This window comes from Gymnoscopelus microlampas (genome assembly GCF_963454915.1).
Source record: "Gymnoscopelus microlampas genome assembly, chromosome: 23".
NCBI classification, from domain to species: domain Eukaryota; kingdom Metazoa; phylum Chordata; class Actinopteri; order Myctophiformes; family Myctophidae; genus Gymnoscopelus; species Gymnoscopelus microlampas.
Genome location: NC_139960.1, coordinates 2,829,497 through 2,846,996, shown reverse-complemented (window position 1 = coordinate 2,846,996; position 17,500 = coordinate 2,829,497). Strand labels below are relative to the sequence as shown.

The 17,500-nt window shown below is 40.3% G+C and overlaps 3 protein-coding genes across 4 annotated transcripts in view; 1 reads left to right on the top strand and 2 right to left on the bottom strand.

Annotated features, from left to right (window-relative positions):
- The window catches only part of il17rel (interleukin 17 receptor E-like), a 448,078-nt gene that overhangs the window by 303,894 nt on the left and 126,684 nt on the right, over positions 1 to 17,500 (top strand). The window lies entirely within an intron of this gene.
- Positions 1,188 to 6,783, bottom strand: ssbp1 (single-stranded DNA binding protein 1). Of its 2 annotated transcripts, none has more exons than XM_084049936.1 (7): positions 6,719 to 6,783; positions 5,513 to 5,581; positions 4,643 to 4,706; positions 3,944 to 4,099; positions 2,977 to 3,064; positions 2,580 to 2,668; positions 1,188 to 1,630 (listed from the first exon to the last, which is right to left on the bottom strand). In XM_084049936.1, exons 2-7 carry the CDS (start codon positions 5,534 to 5,536, stop codon positions 1,587 to 1,589), a joined length of 465 nt encoding a protein of 154 aa, XP_083906062.1. In that variant the 5' UTR covers positions 5,537 to 5,581; positions 6,719 to 6,783; the 3' UTR covers positions 1,188 to 1,586. The 2 variants fall into 2 exon arrangements, with proteins under 2 accessions (XP_083906062.1, XP_083906063.1); XM_084049937.1 differs by having other exon boundaries at positions 2,977 to 3,061.
- Positions 10,182 to 11,594, bottom strand: LOC311040064 (E3 ubiquitin-protein ligase TRIM39-like; the record flags this gene model as incomplete). Its single annotated transcript, XM_084050136.1, has 1 exon — positions 10,182 to 11,594. One exon carries the CDS (start codon positions 11,592 to 11,594, stop codon positions 10,182 to 10,184), a length of 1,413 nt encoding a protein of 470 aa, XP_083906262.1.

Sequence of the window (17,500 nt, the reverse complement as noted above, 5' to 3'; positions counted from 1 at the left end):
AAACACTATAATATAAAACATTGAAATATGTCCTAGACATGAGCAAATACCAAGATATGCACCTGCATATCAACTGCCATTTTTTCAATGGGGGAGGGTAACTTTAGCAGCTGATAACACTCATTTAGCTGTGACTCAGGAAGGGTTATCATACCAACATATCATCTACAGACATAGAGCTTCTCAAAAATGATAACATTTGTCACCTTTTTGATACTGACATCTCGTCTGGCCCATGGAATAAAAGAGGAAAACAAAAAATTGTTGAATGAAATTCAGTAGATACAGAACAAGCTTATTGGATTAAGACTGACGACAGAACAGGCTTCAACGCGTTGTTTTATGTGCTCTATTGTCTGGATGTGGTTTATGTGAAAAAAAGATATCTTCACTGATTATGCATCTCCCTCTAACATCCTCTATGGCAGCAAAGTCTGTGTGCACAGAATGGCAACACAAGCAACCTGACTTCAACTAAAAGCAGTGGTTCTCTTCTTTGTGGTTATAAATCGGTTTTATTTATCATATCAGTAATATATCAGCAATACAATTATGCCAGTACAAAATACAAAAGCAGTGCTTCTCAAACTTTTAAAAGAAAAATTCAAGGACCTCCATAACTGAGAGTGTAACAAATGTTACAAAATAGACCTGTAAGGGTCCATTTGGAACCCCATCAGGGAACTCTGAGGGTCCCCAGAACCCTCAGAACCACTGAAATAAAGACATGGCTAAAAGAAAAAGGAAACATGCAGGTGCTCAAAGGGATACGGAACTATGGACTGATAAATGTCCCACAATGTATTACGGGCACATTGCTGATCATCTGCATCATTACCAAAGTACTGCATGTTTGTTACACTGCTTTCCAAGGCAGGACTGACTGATTAAAAGTGGAACAAAATGCTTAAACACCCTAGAAGACAGCATTGCACAGGCTCCTAGCCTTGGATCAACACCGTCGTAGATTTCCTTTAATCAATTCTGACATTTGTGTTCTGGAGGAGAAAGGAACAGGTTGGAACAACGTGTTCCTTCCACGCAATACGTCCAACCGGGGAAACTCCCCCGTCAGGTGATAAGCGGCTTGCTAGCTCCTTCCGGGCTCTCCCTAGGCTGGCAGAGGGAGAGTAGCGCCCAGGATTACATAGGCAATTGGCACAGGGTGAAAAAAATGGGTTACAAGATCGTGGGATAAACATTTATTAAAAAAACAAAACAAGGTACAGTATAACAGGAGATGCAGTCGGCTGTAAAGGTATGTTCATATTTTAAGATAGGTTTGTACCATGATGACTCCGATACCTACTCCTCCGATGGGGTGTGTGTGTGTGTGTGTGTGTGTGTGTGTGTGTGTGTGTGTGTGTGTGTGTGTGCACGCACACCATAATGACTCCGATAGCGATGCCCCATTCCTCCGATGATGTGCAGTTTGGACATCACCAAACATCCTTACGGGTCCATTTGGTTCCATTTGAACGCTCTCAGAGTTATGGGGGTCCTTGGAATCAGCTTGTGTGGGAGGTTAAGAGTCTTTCAACACATCAGAAGAACAGAAGTTCTCGTCCTGGTGTTTAGAACGTTCTTCACGCTCGGTCCCGTTCGTTGTCACTCAGGAAGATGATGTTATCTGGGAGAAACACAGCATTGATTGATTGAATACTTTATTAGTCTGAAATGTAAAACAGCACGAGGTACAGTCAGACATTAAAGGAGTAGTTCGCCCAAAAAAAATGACTGATTTTCTATCAACTACACGCCCCATGAAGCCTTGAATTCATTGAGATTTTTTTGTTTTGTCCCATTCCTGAGACAATGATTTGACGACCGGGTCATCAGTCAGTAGGAGGCTCAATAGGAGATTCAATGTCAGTCTCTGACGGTCACCAAATTATTGGCTCAGGAATGCGACAAAAAAAGGTCTCCATGGGGTGTGTAATTGATAGAAAATAAGTCATTTTTTGGGTGAACCTACTCCGTTAACAGGATTCCTGGGTAATAAGCAAAATATGCCTTAATACATTATAATTGCCTCTATAACTAACATGTAACATTTTAAATACCTTCAATATTTTAGAAATAGTTCATATTTCACTCAATAGGGGCAATGCCCGTCACAAGTTGATGTCATTTGTCCATGTGTGGTCTAGTCCTATGGAATTTATGGAATGCATGCAAAAATAAAAAAAAACAACGTAATACTTCCTAAGGTTAATATGAGCATCAAATCAATATTTGAAATGTTTTCTTTGCACATGCATTCCATAGGGCTAGACCACACAGACAAATGACATCATCAACTTGCGATGGGCATTGCCTCTCTTGAGTAAAAGATGAATTGTTTCTAAAATAAATAAAATATTTAAGGTGTTTAAAAAAGTATTATTATAGAGGGCAATTATAATATATTAAGGCATTTTCGGCTTATTAGCCAGGAATCCTTTTAAGAGTGGTTTCCACACAGAATGGGCCTCTTTCACTGCTGGTACATCTATACTTTATTTTAAGTGTAGTTTTGCGACTAAGTCAAATGTCATGGTGGTGTTGGTGTTAATGTTTGTATGGAGTGGTTTCCTGACCTGCTATGATGGTGGTGGCCTGTCGTCTCACTTGGTTCTTGTCCACATACTCTCCATAGTCCAGCTTCCCTTCCACTAGGACTCTGGAACTGTGACAAAAAACACCACACCAAGATGAATTGAATACACAGCCACAGGACCACAATGGAAACGTGTCATCCTCTTAGCATCGCATACAATTGTACCGCTGTACTCTTTGCAAACCGTTTAATAAAAGTATTCAATCAAACACGACGGATCCACAACAACTTCATAATTGGACGTGAACTGCTGTGGAATGACCCTATGACATATGATTATTAAGAAAGAGAGTGTGTGTCTGTCTGTCTGTCTGTCTCTGTGTCTGTGTCTGTGTGTGTGTGTGTGTGTGTGTGTGTGTGTGTGTGTAAAACCTCACCCTTTCTTAACGTAGCTGTAGGCCAAGTCTCTCAGACCAGGTTTGAACACAGAGACACGATGCCATGTAGTCTTCTGACTCATGTCTCCTGTAGGGGGCGACACACACACACACACAACCGTCACAACCACACAACACGTACACATGACTCCCAGCAGACCTACTATCTCGAGCAGGGGTCTTCAAGGGCTTTCAGGCCAAGGACCCCTTAGCCGAGAGAGAGATGAAGCACCACTTAAAACCTAACCTGACCTTTGGCTTAGTACTTGGTCTGCACTCCCCCCCCCCCTGTACACTAAACCCCCCCAGAAATAGTAGATCTACAAGCTTGTAGATTGCCATATTCTAATGGCAGATGCCTGAACAGTGTTTGAACTCCTTCATTCCAAGGGCCATTTTAACCGTTTAGTTTGAACTTATAGTTGTATTTCCATTGATGTCATGTATTTTATATGTTCATCATGGTTCTTTTTATTGACAATCTGTATGAACGTGTTGCAACTGGAGCTGTTGAACAGAACACATTTCCTTCGGGATTAATGAAGTATATGTCTGTCTGTCTATCTATCCATCTGCTATTTTATACAGTATGTAGTGGGGGTTCCCTGCTTCATCTCTCTCTCGGCTAAGGGGTCCCTGCTTCATCTCTCTCTCGGCTAAGGGGTCCTTGGCTGAGAGTGTTAACCTATTCAAACCGGGAACGCATCTGTGTCATTATAGATTTCTTTGGCTATTTTTTTAAAAATTGTGAAAAAGTTTGAATATATATATATATTTTTTTTTTAAGCGAACATTTGTAACTCAAATCTTTGTTCCAGGGACCCGCCCAGAAGCAAAGATTTGAGTTACAAATGTTCGTGTGTTTGTTTGTTTGTGTGTGTGTGTGTGTGTGTGTGTGTGTGTGTGTGTGTGTGTGTGTAACAATCGAAAATGAGTTCCCGGTCTTGGATTGGGTTGTTGGACTTACCAGTGCCTCCTGCTGTGGAGTTCTTCTCCTCGTTGTCGGGGGAGCGCCACATCTCGTTGGTTGCCATGGAGAAGATGGTGACGGGGTTCCGGCCGTCCACTTGTCTCATGACGGGGTCCTGACCCACGCGGCCCAGAAGCTGAACCTTATTTATGGCTGAGAAACACACACACACATACACACACATACACACACATACACACACACCCACACACACACACACACACACACTTAATTTTGACAGCAAAGTTTGATTTCGTTTTGAATAATATTTCATTTAGTTTGTCATATTCTAGTCATCTGAAATGTTTTAATGTTGGTCTAGTTTTAGTCGATTAAATATCATAAAGATTTTAGTTGACTAAATATACAGTCGATTTTGTCGACAAAAATGTATTTTGGCGATGCGTTGGCGGCGGCGTAATGGCTGATTTTACACTTGGTTGCATGCTGAAAATAGCAGATCTACAAGCTCACAACGCGTCGCAGCGCTGTGAGCTTGTAGCTCTGCTATTTTCAGAGAGCAACACCGGAGCGCAACCAAACGTAACATGACTTGTCTTAGTTCTACTGGATCTCTTCTCCACTAATTTTACCGGATCTCTTCTCCACTAGTCTTAGTTCTATATATAAAAACATATTATAAACAAAGTTTTAACACACACACACACACACACACACACACACAGCTCTACTTACATCTCTCCAGGACAAAGTTACTACTACTGTCCAAGCTTGCATGTCTGACCGCCTGACGAAACATCTGAGGACAAAACACATCGACACCTTTAACAACGAAACCATCAAAAATGATCTTAACAAACAAAACATACTGACTGCTAACCATGTGCAATTTTACAACATGAAATATGAAAACCTTTAGGATAACAATATACATGATTCTGTTCTTCCCACACTTTTCCAAAGTACTTACTCCAGTGTTCTATCAATGCACTAAGACAGACTCCAGCAAAGGCCAGATCTACAAGCTAAACACCACGTATCACGGGGTGCAACGCGTTTGTTAGCTTGTAGATCTATAGTTTTTTGTCACATGACGTCCTGTATACATGAGGCCGCCCTCACGCAGCACTACATTTTACCATGTTTCACATGTTAAGATGTTAAGATTAGGCACCAAATGGACCCTTATGGGTCTGTAACTCTGAGAGTGTACAAATGTACTCTCAGAGTTAAATTGACATAGATTTTACGATATAAATTGGGGTCCAAGTGATAGAAATGCCATTAAATGGGGGTCTGTAGCCCTAATGCATGTCAAACTGGGGGTCCTTGAAATTAAAATGGTTCAGAATCACTGCTAGAGCCGTAAAAAATCTTCTCTTATGGGGGTCCCTGGCATATCTTTTGAAATGGGGCTCCGCCGCGGGCTAATAAGTGTCAATTTGGGGGTCCTTGACATGAAAAAGTTTGAGAACCACTGGCCTAAAAGGACCCCTGGGGGTCCCCGGATTCCACTTTGGGGAACCGCAGCATCGACTGAATGAATTAAAACCCAATGCAAATAAATAAAAGAGTTTGTCCCGATAAACACAGAAAACATGTCACCTGACTGGAGGCTCGTCTCAACATGTCTGCTCTGGACGGACGATCTGGATGAAGTGAAACGGGACAAAGCTAGGAGACAGAACAGAGCGTTAAGGACATTAAAAGGGTTTCTGTTGTCAAAGTACGTGTTAAATTGGTCTATATTGCGATAGTTATCATTGCTATAGAGCAGTGGTGGGTCAGGACCCGCAGGCGGTCCCCACACGATTTTGGGGGGGTCCCCGGAATGACAGTGAAGTGACGATTTAAAGACCAAAAAGACCATTAGTGCAAAAAGTAACCAACAAAGCTATACTATAAAAAACTGGTCAAACATTGGCCAAATTGTCAAATAATAAGGATTTTATTTTTCTAATAAATAGCTGATCTACAAGCTCACAACGTCTCGCGTTGTGAGCTTGTTAGACAAAGTGTTTGACTGTACTTGTGCTGTTTTTACATTTCTGGCTTATAAAATATTCAATCAGAGGAAGTAAGTCAATCATTATTGTGATAATAATCAGTGCTATGGAGTCCATTTTTAACTGTAAGGCTAAAACGCCCAAAATAGCAGATCTACAAGCTCACAACGCGTCTCAAACACACACACACACACACACACACACACACACAGACACACACACACACACACACACACACACACACACACACACACACACACAGCATGAGGTTGCATCATGTAGCAGTAAAACAACATTAACAGATCAGTTTAGTTTCCACAGAGTTGGCCAGATGGTCCATTATTATATTATTGTTGCAATCACTCGGTACATGGTGTATTAAATCATTGGTTCTCAAAGTGGGGTCCGGGGACCCCCAGGGGTCCTTGAGGGAGTTCCAGGGGGTCCCCAGCTAAATGATAGATTAGGCACCAAATGGACCCTTATGGGTCTGTAACTCTGAGTGTACAAATGGAACCATAGATTAAATTGAATATAAATTGCGGTCCAAGTGATAGAAATGCCATTAAATGGGGGTCCGTAGCCCTAATGCATGTCAAACTGGGGGTCCTTGAAATTAAAATGGTTGAGAATCACTGCTAGAGCCGTAAAAAATCTTCTCTTATGGGGGTCCCTGAGGCATATCTTTTCAAATGGGGGTCCGCGGGCTAATAAGTGTCAATTTGGTGGTCCTTGACAAGAAAAAGTTTGAGAACCACTGTATTAAAGGACACATTGTGTAGTTTTTATATAATCATAAACTCACCAGAGACGACAGTCAGTCACCTCACGCTGCTTGGGGCAGACCTATTTGAGCAACGGACCAGAAGCAGCCCGCTTCTGTTCCCGGTCCGTCGCTCAAATAGGTCCGTCGATTCTTCCGGTTCTGGCGTTGTTGATGTAGTATGATGTACTTTGTTTAGTAAGACATGAGAACAACAGTACATGGAAGTACAAATTCACAATACAATGTCTACTAAACTGGAAGACTCATTAAGCACTGAGCTTGTTTAAGATGAGATGCACACATGCACACAAATCATGATGAAATCATGTTGCCAGATGTTGCGAGAGAAATAAGCAATCAGGTATATCATTATTCAATCTGGGAACCCATTGCCAAATGAAAAGGAAAAACAGCGCCCTCTGCTGTTTTTGACTATGCAGAATCTGTTCTTGAGAGATGAATCATTATAATTAAACCTATAATAATGCGTCGGATGTTTGAAAGTAGCAGATCTACAAGCTCACAATGCGTCACGATGCGAAGCGTTGTGAGCTTGTAGATCTGCTATTTTCAACTTTTTTTTGGGGGGGGGGGAGTGACACATTTCGAATATTTTTAAAATGCTAAATTTAAAATATATATATATATATTTGCCAATAGCCTATAGCTGATGTAAAAGCTCACGACGTGTTGCATTGTGATATGTTGTTGATGTTTTTGCTTTATTTGTTTGCTTGAAAACAAATGAAAATAAATTAAATTGACACCCATAATCGCATGCCCTAAATACTACAGTACTATACACTCAAGTGAATAAAAAATACAAAAAAACATCCCTTCTTGTATAGTTATACATATTACAATAATAATGTGTTGTTTATTTTAAATCCCCATTAGTGACTGCCTTAGCAGTGACTATTCTTCCTGGGAGCAAACAGTACAATAAAATTACAGTGCAATTAAAAAATAGAATTGACCAGCAGCCAGGCCTGAGCCAGCCCTAAACCTGGCCACATACCAAAAGTACATGCAAAATCAAGATGTTTTTGTATGTAGCCTATAAATATAACAATAGCCAGAAACAACACACTAAAAAGAATTTAAACAAAAATAGGTCAAAAGAAAATAAATTAACTCATAACTCAACTCAACTGGCCTATAGTAAATTGACAAACATTAGACGCAATCTAAAACAATCTCTTTCCGCATTACATCTCTTCTCAGTCTATTCTTAAAACCAACTCTGCTGGTGAGGGTGATCAATACTAAATATTGATGAAGTCTATTCCAGTATATGATTGCCCTGTACAGTTTTGGGTTTAAGCTGGGTGAAAGTACCTCTCAGGGCTTGGTGCAGTGGTGCCATAGTTATGACTGTCACTAGCACAAGCAACAGCTGAGAAGAGAGATAAGCAGGTTTACGTGATGTATAGATGTTTTTTTTTTTAAACAGAAGCTACAAGCTAGTCTCTCACTAACTCTCATCCATGATAATTAATTATGCATGATTTCAAATCAATACTTGTCCTAAATGAACAATGCAGAGCTAGTCTCGCAGCTCTATTTTGGGTAAGGTGGATTTTATTTAGTTCTTGTTTAGACGCATTTGGCCAGATTGCTGGGCAATAGTCAAGATGTGAGTGACAAGATAAGGGATTACATAACTTGCTTAGTAGTTGTTAGTTTAAAAAATAGGCACTCCCTCTTATGATTGAAATACTTCTGCTCATTGTCATACTGTTATTAATGTGAGTATGTCCCAAGAAAGACATTCATCAATTGTAACCCCCAGCAATCTGACCTTCATCTTATTTTCAGTGACCCATTTAGAAATCTGCATGACCTCATTTTGTAATATACTGCTCAGGTCAGTGCCATTCTCTGCATAAGCATATATTGTAGTGTCATCAGCATATATTGCACAGCAAGCATTCTTTAAAATATATGGCATATCGTCTGCAAATATTGAGTATAATAAAGGTCCTAGGCAACTTCCCTGAGGAATACCACAATATAATGTCTTAATACTTGAAAGGGTTCCATTGAACATGACACATTGCTGTCTGTCGAATAGGTAACTTTTCATCCAGTTAATAGCTGAGAGTTTAAAACTATAAGCAGACAGTTTTATGAGTAGCAGTTTGTGGTCAATAATACCAAAAGCTGCACTAAAATCTGTCATCTGTCAATTATTCCACAAACAGAAAACAAAAAACAAGGAGCACACCAAGCCTTAAGTTGTAGTAATTTAACAAATACACAACAATAAACATACTTTTCTGTAATTAACGCAACACTTCAGGAAAGAAATACAGCTCTTCAGTTCACAGAACAGGACAAACTTAATGAGCATGCCAGATGAAACGCATAACTTGTTAACAGGGAATTTCCTGCACAATTGTTTGAGATGAGGAGTGGTGGAAAGTAACTACTGTAAGTACATTTAGTACTAACACGAACAATGTTGAGGCATTGTATGCTTTAGGCTACTTGAGTATTTCCAATTTCCAATACTTTTACTTCTACTCCACTACACCTCAGAGGCATGCAAATACTGTACTTTTACTCCACTGCAATTATTTGAAAACTTTAGTTACTTCGAAGATTTTGATTATTATTACAACACATATGTTAACCACTTCAGCCCTATATTTTGGCCATTTGAATATAGCCGATTTACAAGCTCGCGATGCGATGCATTGTGAGCTTGTAGATCAACTATTTTCAACATAGTTTAATCTAAACATACAGAGACCAACATGGAAAAAAAGAGTTTCTGAATAGTTACTATTTCTGTTTCCTTGAAGACTGCACACATACACAATGTTTAACAAATAAAACTTCAACCTTTTATATAGCCTAGCGTTCACTTAACTAGATGAAAAAACTCTGATAAACTGTCTTTTTAACTTAAAGATGCAGTGATACGTTTTGATATAATAGGTAAAAATCATAAATTTTAACACATTGAAATGAGCACACAAATTTGGAACTGGAAAACTATCAAATTGAAGGTGATAAATGGGTACACTCTCCTTATTGAATGAAATTGGCAACCCACTTGAAAATATATTTTCTGTTTATTAAAGAGCTGGAGAGACAGACCCCTGTTACTGAACAAACAGTCTATAGCAATGATTACAAGCAGAGTTAAACTAACACTGAGGATTAGGAGGACTGCAACTACAGCTCATCTTCTTAGCGATTATTCTATCGATTATGTTTTTGGTTTATCACATCCTGTAGTCGACGAGAAGCACATTTGGATACATTTTTAAATTTTCATATACAGTATCAACGTGAAAAAAAGTTTACTATTGGCTGAATCGTTAAGTCTGATTAAGCACTTACAGTAAGCCCTATTTTATACTTTGTCACACAATAGCTTAACTAAAACATTGAGTTTTGACCTTGTAGGTCTAATTTTGGGAAATAATTTCTGTAGAGGCCAGATTCTATAAATCCTCCTTTAAAGACTCTTGTCTTATCATCATCACCATGTTTAACTACATTGTTCCACCGTTACACTGATCTTCCCTGGTAACATCTTCAGAGGATCAGTATGACCAGTGCGAATGTATGGAAAGAGTGTGTCAGTAAAAGTGTGTGTGAAGGTGTGTATGTGTGTGCTGGTATCAGGATCAGAGAATGACAGCTTTCCTTCATTCCAGTCCAGCTGGACTCTGATCCTCTGAGGTTTCTGCTTCAACGAGAGATCAGTAGCTGACCGTGGTCTGGACCTTGCTTTGTATTTACCTTCATCTAACCCTATTCTCCAGTATTGACCCCCTCTGACTCCCTTCCTCTGGAAAGACTCTGCTACCACACCCAGTGACCAGTGTGTATTGTCTCCAACCTCAACATCCCAGCTGTGAGTCCCTGAGTTAAAGCCCTCAGAACCCAGGACGAAGCCAATGTGGTCAAACCTCTCTGGGTTGTCAGGAAGCTGCTGCATTTCTCCGTCTCTCACACTGGTCAGATCATCAGACAGGGTGTAGTCTGGATGGGCAGTGTTGGGGTCCAGGATGACAGGATTATAGGAGACAATGTCCTTCATCTTGTCCCAGACTCTGAAGGTCAGGTTGCCCAGGTGTTTGGTCACATCTATCAGTGGTCCTGAGACCAGCTGTGGGTCCTGCAGTGTGAACTGGACTCTTTCCATTGTGGTTGTGTAGTTCTGCAGGAATGAGACGTGTTCAGCTCTCAGCTCCATCTCTATGGCTCTGATTGTGGCTGAAAGGGTTAATATCGGTCTGATCAAACCCTCAATATTCTCCTTCATCAGCTGACTCTTCTCCTGCTCTTCCTCCCTCAGTGCAGTGATGCTGGCCTCCTCTTCCTCTTGTAGAAACTGATGAAGTTTCTTAAACTGTTCCTTAATCTGCCTCTCTGTGTGCTGGGCCTGGACCTTAATGTGTTTTTCTGTTTGGTCACTTTTATTTTTAACTTCCATAAAGAGCTCTAGTTTCTCCTGCAGAGACTTCAGTATTTTCTGGACTTCCTCCTTGTGATCCAGTGCAGCTTCATCGATGGGTCTGAAACTGTGTTTGGCGTGTGTTTTAGAATCTCGACACACAACACACACCGGCTGTTGACATTCCAGACAAAACAGTTTGAGTTTCTCAGCGTGCAGACTGCAGAGATCCTCAGACCCTGACCACGTTCTTTTACGTTTTGAAGCTCTCTGTTTCTCCTGTATGAAGGCCTCACACAGGTCCTTCAGAGCCAGGTTACGGGGTAGATGATCTGTTGGATGCATTTCCTTACAAACTGGACATTGCTTTATTCTCTTCTGTCTCCACCATTCCTGCAGACAAGCATTACAGAAGCTGTGGCTACATGACAGTACAACAGGATCTTTAAAGATGTCCCGACACACCGGACAGGAATAATTCTCTTCTGGAAGAGACGACATGGAAGCCTTTTAGTCTGTGAAGCTACAAACGCTCAATACAGGAAGTCAGTCAGTCGTAGTAACTCTCCCTCCTCTAGAATGTCCCCTGAAGTTTACTTTCACTGTGAATCGTGGTTGTTGTTGAGTAAGCAGCAGGTTCCAGTGGTCTGGGTCAGTATTCCCTCCTGTAGCTGTAGAAAGACTGTCCTCCTCACCGGAAGTTGTGTTTGATCTGAAGATCAAGCTTATCATCTCAGATAAGTCTGGCTGGGGGCGAAGCTTTGACACACCACCACAGACCTGTTGCAAAGTACACACACACACACACACACACACACACACACACACACACACACACACACACACACACACACACACACACACACACACACACACACACACACACACAATTAATCTAATACACATATATATCAAACAGACCTGTCCTGACTGTATCAAAGTCAGGACAGTCTTTTATTTCATATATCATTAGTATAGACAGGAAACAATAGAGAGGGAGGGAGGTAGAGCCTACTTTACCCATTCAGTGCAATAACTGAAAACCCAATCTGGGAACCCATCGTCAAATAAAAAGGAAAAACAGCGCAGAGCAGAATCTGTTCTTGAGAGATTACTGAAAACCTTCACTGCACGTGTGTTGACTGTAGACATAATTATTATACTGTATATTGTTCTTCAGAATACCATTGCTGAGGTAAAACGGAACAAACAATAAAGCACGCACATCCACTCACTAAAATAAGGTGCTGGGCTGAAGTCAGAACCCAAAAAGAATAAACTCTGCACACTGGGTCTTGCTCCGAAGCTTAAAAATGTATTTGGTTCCATTAGTTTACACCATCATTGACTCTTCATCAGTCTGATGAAGAGCCGGTAGGCTCGAAATGTCACAAGACTCATGACCAAAGATGGTGTAAAGGAACCAAATGAAAATGTAAGCTTTGGAGCATGACCCAGTGTGCAGACTTTATTCTTATTTGAGGAAAAGGGGAAACAAGTGGTTTGATATGAAGTGAATGAGGACACTAGAAAGCCACCATCTGATATTCATTAGAGTTGTATTGATCACCAAGGGGATAAGTGTCCCTTGCATTAACCATGCTAACTATCCACTGTCCTGCATCAGGAATGGACAAAGATTGTGTCACTCTACACAAAAAAGCCGACAATATTTGATTTTCATCGTAACGTGTTGTTGTCAGCTTGTACATCTGGTGTATTTGGCAAGTGAGGAGTGTACTGTAAATACCAACCTCTGTGTTCACTGCGTTGTCTCAGGTAGGGTTGTGATCCTGTAGGATTTTAACGATTCCCTCTCATCGGTCTGATTCCTTAACGGTTCCCTTTAATGACTCCTATATTGGAAAATAAATAAATAAAATCAGCCTTCATTAAAATAATGTAGAAACAAATGCAATCATACATACAGTAGTGCAGTGGTTCTCAAACTTTTTCATGTCAAGGACCCCCAAATTGACACTTATTAGCCTGCGGACCCCCAAATTGACACTTATTAGCCCGCGGACCCCCATTTCAAAAGATATGCCAGGGACCCCCATAAGAGAAGATTTTTTTTACAGCTCTAGCAGTGATTCTCAACCATTTTAATTTCAAGGACCCCCAGTTTGACATGCATTAGGGCTACAGACCTCCATTTAATGGCATTTCTATCACTTGGACCGCAATTTATATTGTAAAATCTATGTCAATTTAACTCTGAGAGTGTACAAATGGAACCAAATGGACCTGTTAGGGTCCATTTGGTTCCATTTGTGGTTCCATTTGTCAGAGTTACAGACCCATAAGGGTCCATTTGGTGCCTAATCTATCATTTAGCTGGGGACCCCCTGGAACTCCCTTAAGGACCCCACTTTGAGAACCAATGCAGTAGTGCATACCTCTGGGTTACTTGAGGGGATTCCAAATGGACCCTTACAGGTCCGTAACTGTAACTCTGAGAGTGTACAAATGGAAGCAAATGGACCTGGAAGGGTCATTTTGGTTCCATGTGTACATTCTCGAGAGTTATAGTGGGCCTTGAAACTATAAAGTTAGAGAACCATCTGTACTGTAATTGTATAGCAGACGTGAAGTCCACATACCAGTTCTGACAGTGTGAAAACACTCCCAAATGTGTCGGAACTGATTCCGCTTCGTCAGTGTTGGGATCCGGATCCCACCCTAGTCTCAGAGGGCCAGGTAAGGTTCAGCTGTGTTGAACAGGATTCTAAATTAAACACAGACAAAAAGAAAATAACTCAGTTCTTCTCAGTTTCCAAATTTCAGTAATTTTACTTCTACTCTCTTATATGTTTGCTCCACTACAATTATTTGAAAACTTTAGTTACTTTGTAGATTTAGATTATTATTGCAAAACATACATTACCCATTTCAGCACTATATACATTTTGGCCATTTTACAATAGCCGATCTACAAGATCACAATGCATCGCGATGCGACGCATTGTGAGCTTGTCGATCTGCTATTTAAAAAAACAATGTAGACATGTTATACATTTGAAAACTTGTGAAAACATACTGCATATTGTGTACTATTACTTTTTGTACTTGAAGTATATTTTGATACCAATACTTTTGTACTTTTACTCAAGTAAAATTTGAATTCCGGACTTTTACTTGTAACAGAGTATTTCTAGATTGCAGTATTGATACTTAAGTAAAAAAAAAAAAAAAAAAAAAACTTTTTCCACCACTGGTCCAAAGTGTCCATGCACAAAGACAGCTGTGTACAGACTGAACAGAAATTACTTACTAAATCAAATGTCCATATTAACAAATAATACAATAACAATAACAATATTCTCTTTAAAAAATATGAACGTAAGACAAACCTGCATCACCTGCATCTGTTGTTCAAATGGAGGGAGTGTGCAATCTCTAACAGTGTCCCCCTAAATGTGTCCCCCCAGCACCACACTATTAGTTCCAGGGCAGATTCAGAAACTGAAAAAATCTTCCCACACAGTGACAACGAAACAAAAACACTTACCAAGAAATACATCATATAAATAGTCAAAAACATCTTAACAAAATAGTAGTTATGGCAGTTAAATTAAGTCTTAGTTTGAGTTGTCGAATGGCGTGTGGTTTTGAAGCATGCACCGCCACAAGGTGTCACTGTAGCACAAGTTCAGGCAGAACCATAATGGCCATCATGTTAAACCTATGGTCTTCAAAGTGCTTGAGCTTCTTTAATAAGTATTGCCTGAATAACGTATTTGTAATATGTCCATTGTTGTTGTTGTTATGTTTGATGTTAATACTTAATATTGGAAACACTATAGTTAAAGTCAAGCAATTTGCACTGTGTAAAGTATAGAGTCTGATGTGCATTAGGGTAAGTGATTTTCTTTTTTTATGCCTCTGGCCAAGTTGACTTCTTGCTTGTCACTAGGCAGATCAGAACGTGATAATGAATACGTCATATCTGAATATAGAATGTACTGGAATAATGAATTGCTATAGTAGTATAGTAAGTAAAGTAAGTAAGTAAGTATAGTAAAATGTCTTGGTTTGATAAAAAATAATAATACTAATGTGATACTGACATCAGTCATTATAGAGGAGGGATAACATCAAGTGAATTAGTTTGACTCATGATATAATATTATACAATAAAACATCTTTAGCCTGGATAATCAACATATCTGTTGTAAATATGAACTCTTTATGTAACGTTCAGTTCAACAGAAACGATCAGGCAAGAATTCAGAGTTCACATCAAGGTTTAATCCAGATTACTGTCAAGGATCAGAAGCAGGAGATCAAACAGTGAAGATAAATGTAATCAGGGATCAGGAAGAGAATCACAACCTGATAATTAGATAATTAACGTAGTAACAGCGGGCCCTGATGCAGGCTATTTAGGACGGGCCCCCATCCTCCAGTTCACGCTCAAAATAGGCTACACACAGTTTATACTGTAAGTGGTGGTGGGAGCTTTAGGAGTCAGCTAATAATTTATATGTTTATACATTTATACGTCTTATTTATGAACACAATTTTAATGTAAATTACAAGTGGATGAGGAAATAATTATTATAATATAAAATACATTTATATTTATTTTTTATGTTTTTACATAAATCTTCTCTTCTAGGGGACGAGGGTCCCTGGCACCAAATATCTGAAGATGGGGTCCGCGGCCAAATACATATCAATTTGGGCGTCCTTGACATGAAAAAGTTTGAGAACCACTGCTTTAGGAAACACTTAATTGTGACTGTCATTGACCACAAGTTCACAACACAATCATATAGATTCTAAACCGAATAATATTCCCCCTTAATGGCTCCAAATGGCTCGTCTTCATCATCATCATCATCATCATCATCATGTCCAACTGCATTGTTCCACAGTTACACTGATCTTCCCTGGTAACATCTTCAGAGGGACAGTACAGTATATGACCAGTGTTTATGTATGGAAAGACTTTGTCGGTAAAAGTGTGTGTGACGGTGTGTGTGTGTGTGTGTGTGTGTGTGTGTGTGTGTGTGTGTGTGTGTGTGTGTGTGTGTGTGTGTGTGTGTTAGTAGTATCAGGATCAGAGAATGACAGCTTTCTTTCAATCCAGTCCAGCTGGACTCTGATCCTCTGAGGTTTCTGCTTCAATGAGGTTTCTGCTTCAGTAGTCATGGAGCCTGCTGCGTATTTACCTTCATCTAACCCCCTATTCTCCAGTGTTGACCCTCATTGACTCCCTTTCTCTGGATGAAAAAGGTGTGTCTTAAGATTTCTTTTAAAAATGGAATAGCTCAAGTCTGCTTCTCCGTGCCTCTTTGTGCTAGCGTCTGGAACAGTTAAGAGACCTGTGCCAGAAAGTTCTACCAGACACTCATAGGTGTCACCACCACTTTCAAAGTAGTATTGCCAGGGCTGAAACTCCCACATTTTGGGGGTCCTGTACGTCTTTTGGGGGGGATTTTTGGGGGCCTTTTACAGTTGTGTTATAGCAATTTCACACCAGAAATGTAGTACATTGCTTGTCTAATAATGTCATTACTGCTACCCCCTATCTCCTCTGCCTGCATCTTTACCACAAACAGTTATTAGATTAGCTCAATCCAGAACAGGTGTGTAGTAACGCTCATGACTTTTCAAGATTATAAGCATCAATCAACAAATACTTTTTTTTCTCCTCTTTTTTTGCATAATCTATATTAGAGATGCATGAGGGAACAGATCTATAAGGTCTCTTTGCATCACCACACATTGTTAGTTTGTAGATTTAGACTTTTTGGCCATTTATGCATCAGCTGGTATCGCGTCGCCAGTCGCTGGGCACCAAAAGTAGCAAATCTATAAGAAATCTATCGTTATTTACCAGAGGTTGGTATGGCCCAAAAGAGGGGGGGGGGGGGGGGGGGGGTCGTCAAACATTTCAAGTTTACCCTGTATGTTGACTCGACTTGGTATCTCCCACTTCTGTTTACTTCCCATCAAAGTCATTCATTGGACGCAGTAGGTGCGTTAACACATACGCGACAAGTGGCCGGAAGTTCCATCCACTCTTAAAATATGGGTTTTCCCCATTTGTGGATGGAACTTCCGGCCACTTGTGGCGTATGAGTCGACATACCTAGATAGAACTCAGAAACGAATATCAGTGACATTCTGGACACCTTGGACATGCATACCCTGATGAGGGAAATTCTCACCATCACCCCAGAGCGCAAGAGCACATTGGGATAGATAGTAGAAGGTTATGGCATTTACTGTATTGTGTTCTGATGGGCCACATGTGGCAACTGCTGCTGCTATTATACTGTATTGTGTTCTGATGGGCCACATGTGGCAACTGCTGCTGCTATTATACTGTATTGTGTTCTGACGGCCGGGTCGCTGTGCCACTGTAAACAATGCGGGGTGCCGGTGGCGCCGCATGC

Excerpts from the sequence above, each read along its gene's own strand:
- ssbp1 (XM_084049936.1), bottom strand. The coding sequence starts at position 5,536 with ATGTTGAGACGAGCCTCCAGTCAG. Across the intron at positions 4,707-5,512 it reads TGAGACGAGCCTCCAGTCAG|ATGTTTCGTCAGGCGGTCAG; the intron begins GTGACATGTTTT and ends TTTTGTCCTCAG. Across the intron at positions 3,065-3,943 it reads CTCCACAGCAGGAGGCACTG|GAGACATGAGTCAGAAGACT; the intron begins GTAAGTCCAACA and ends CGCCCCCTACAG.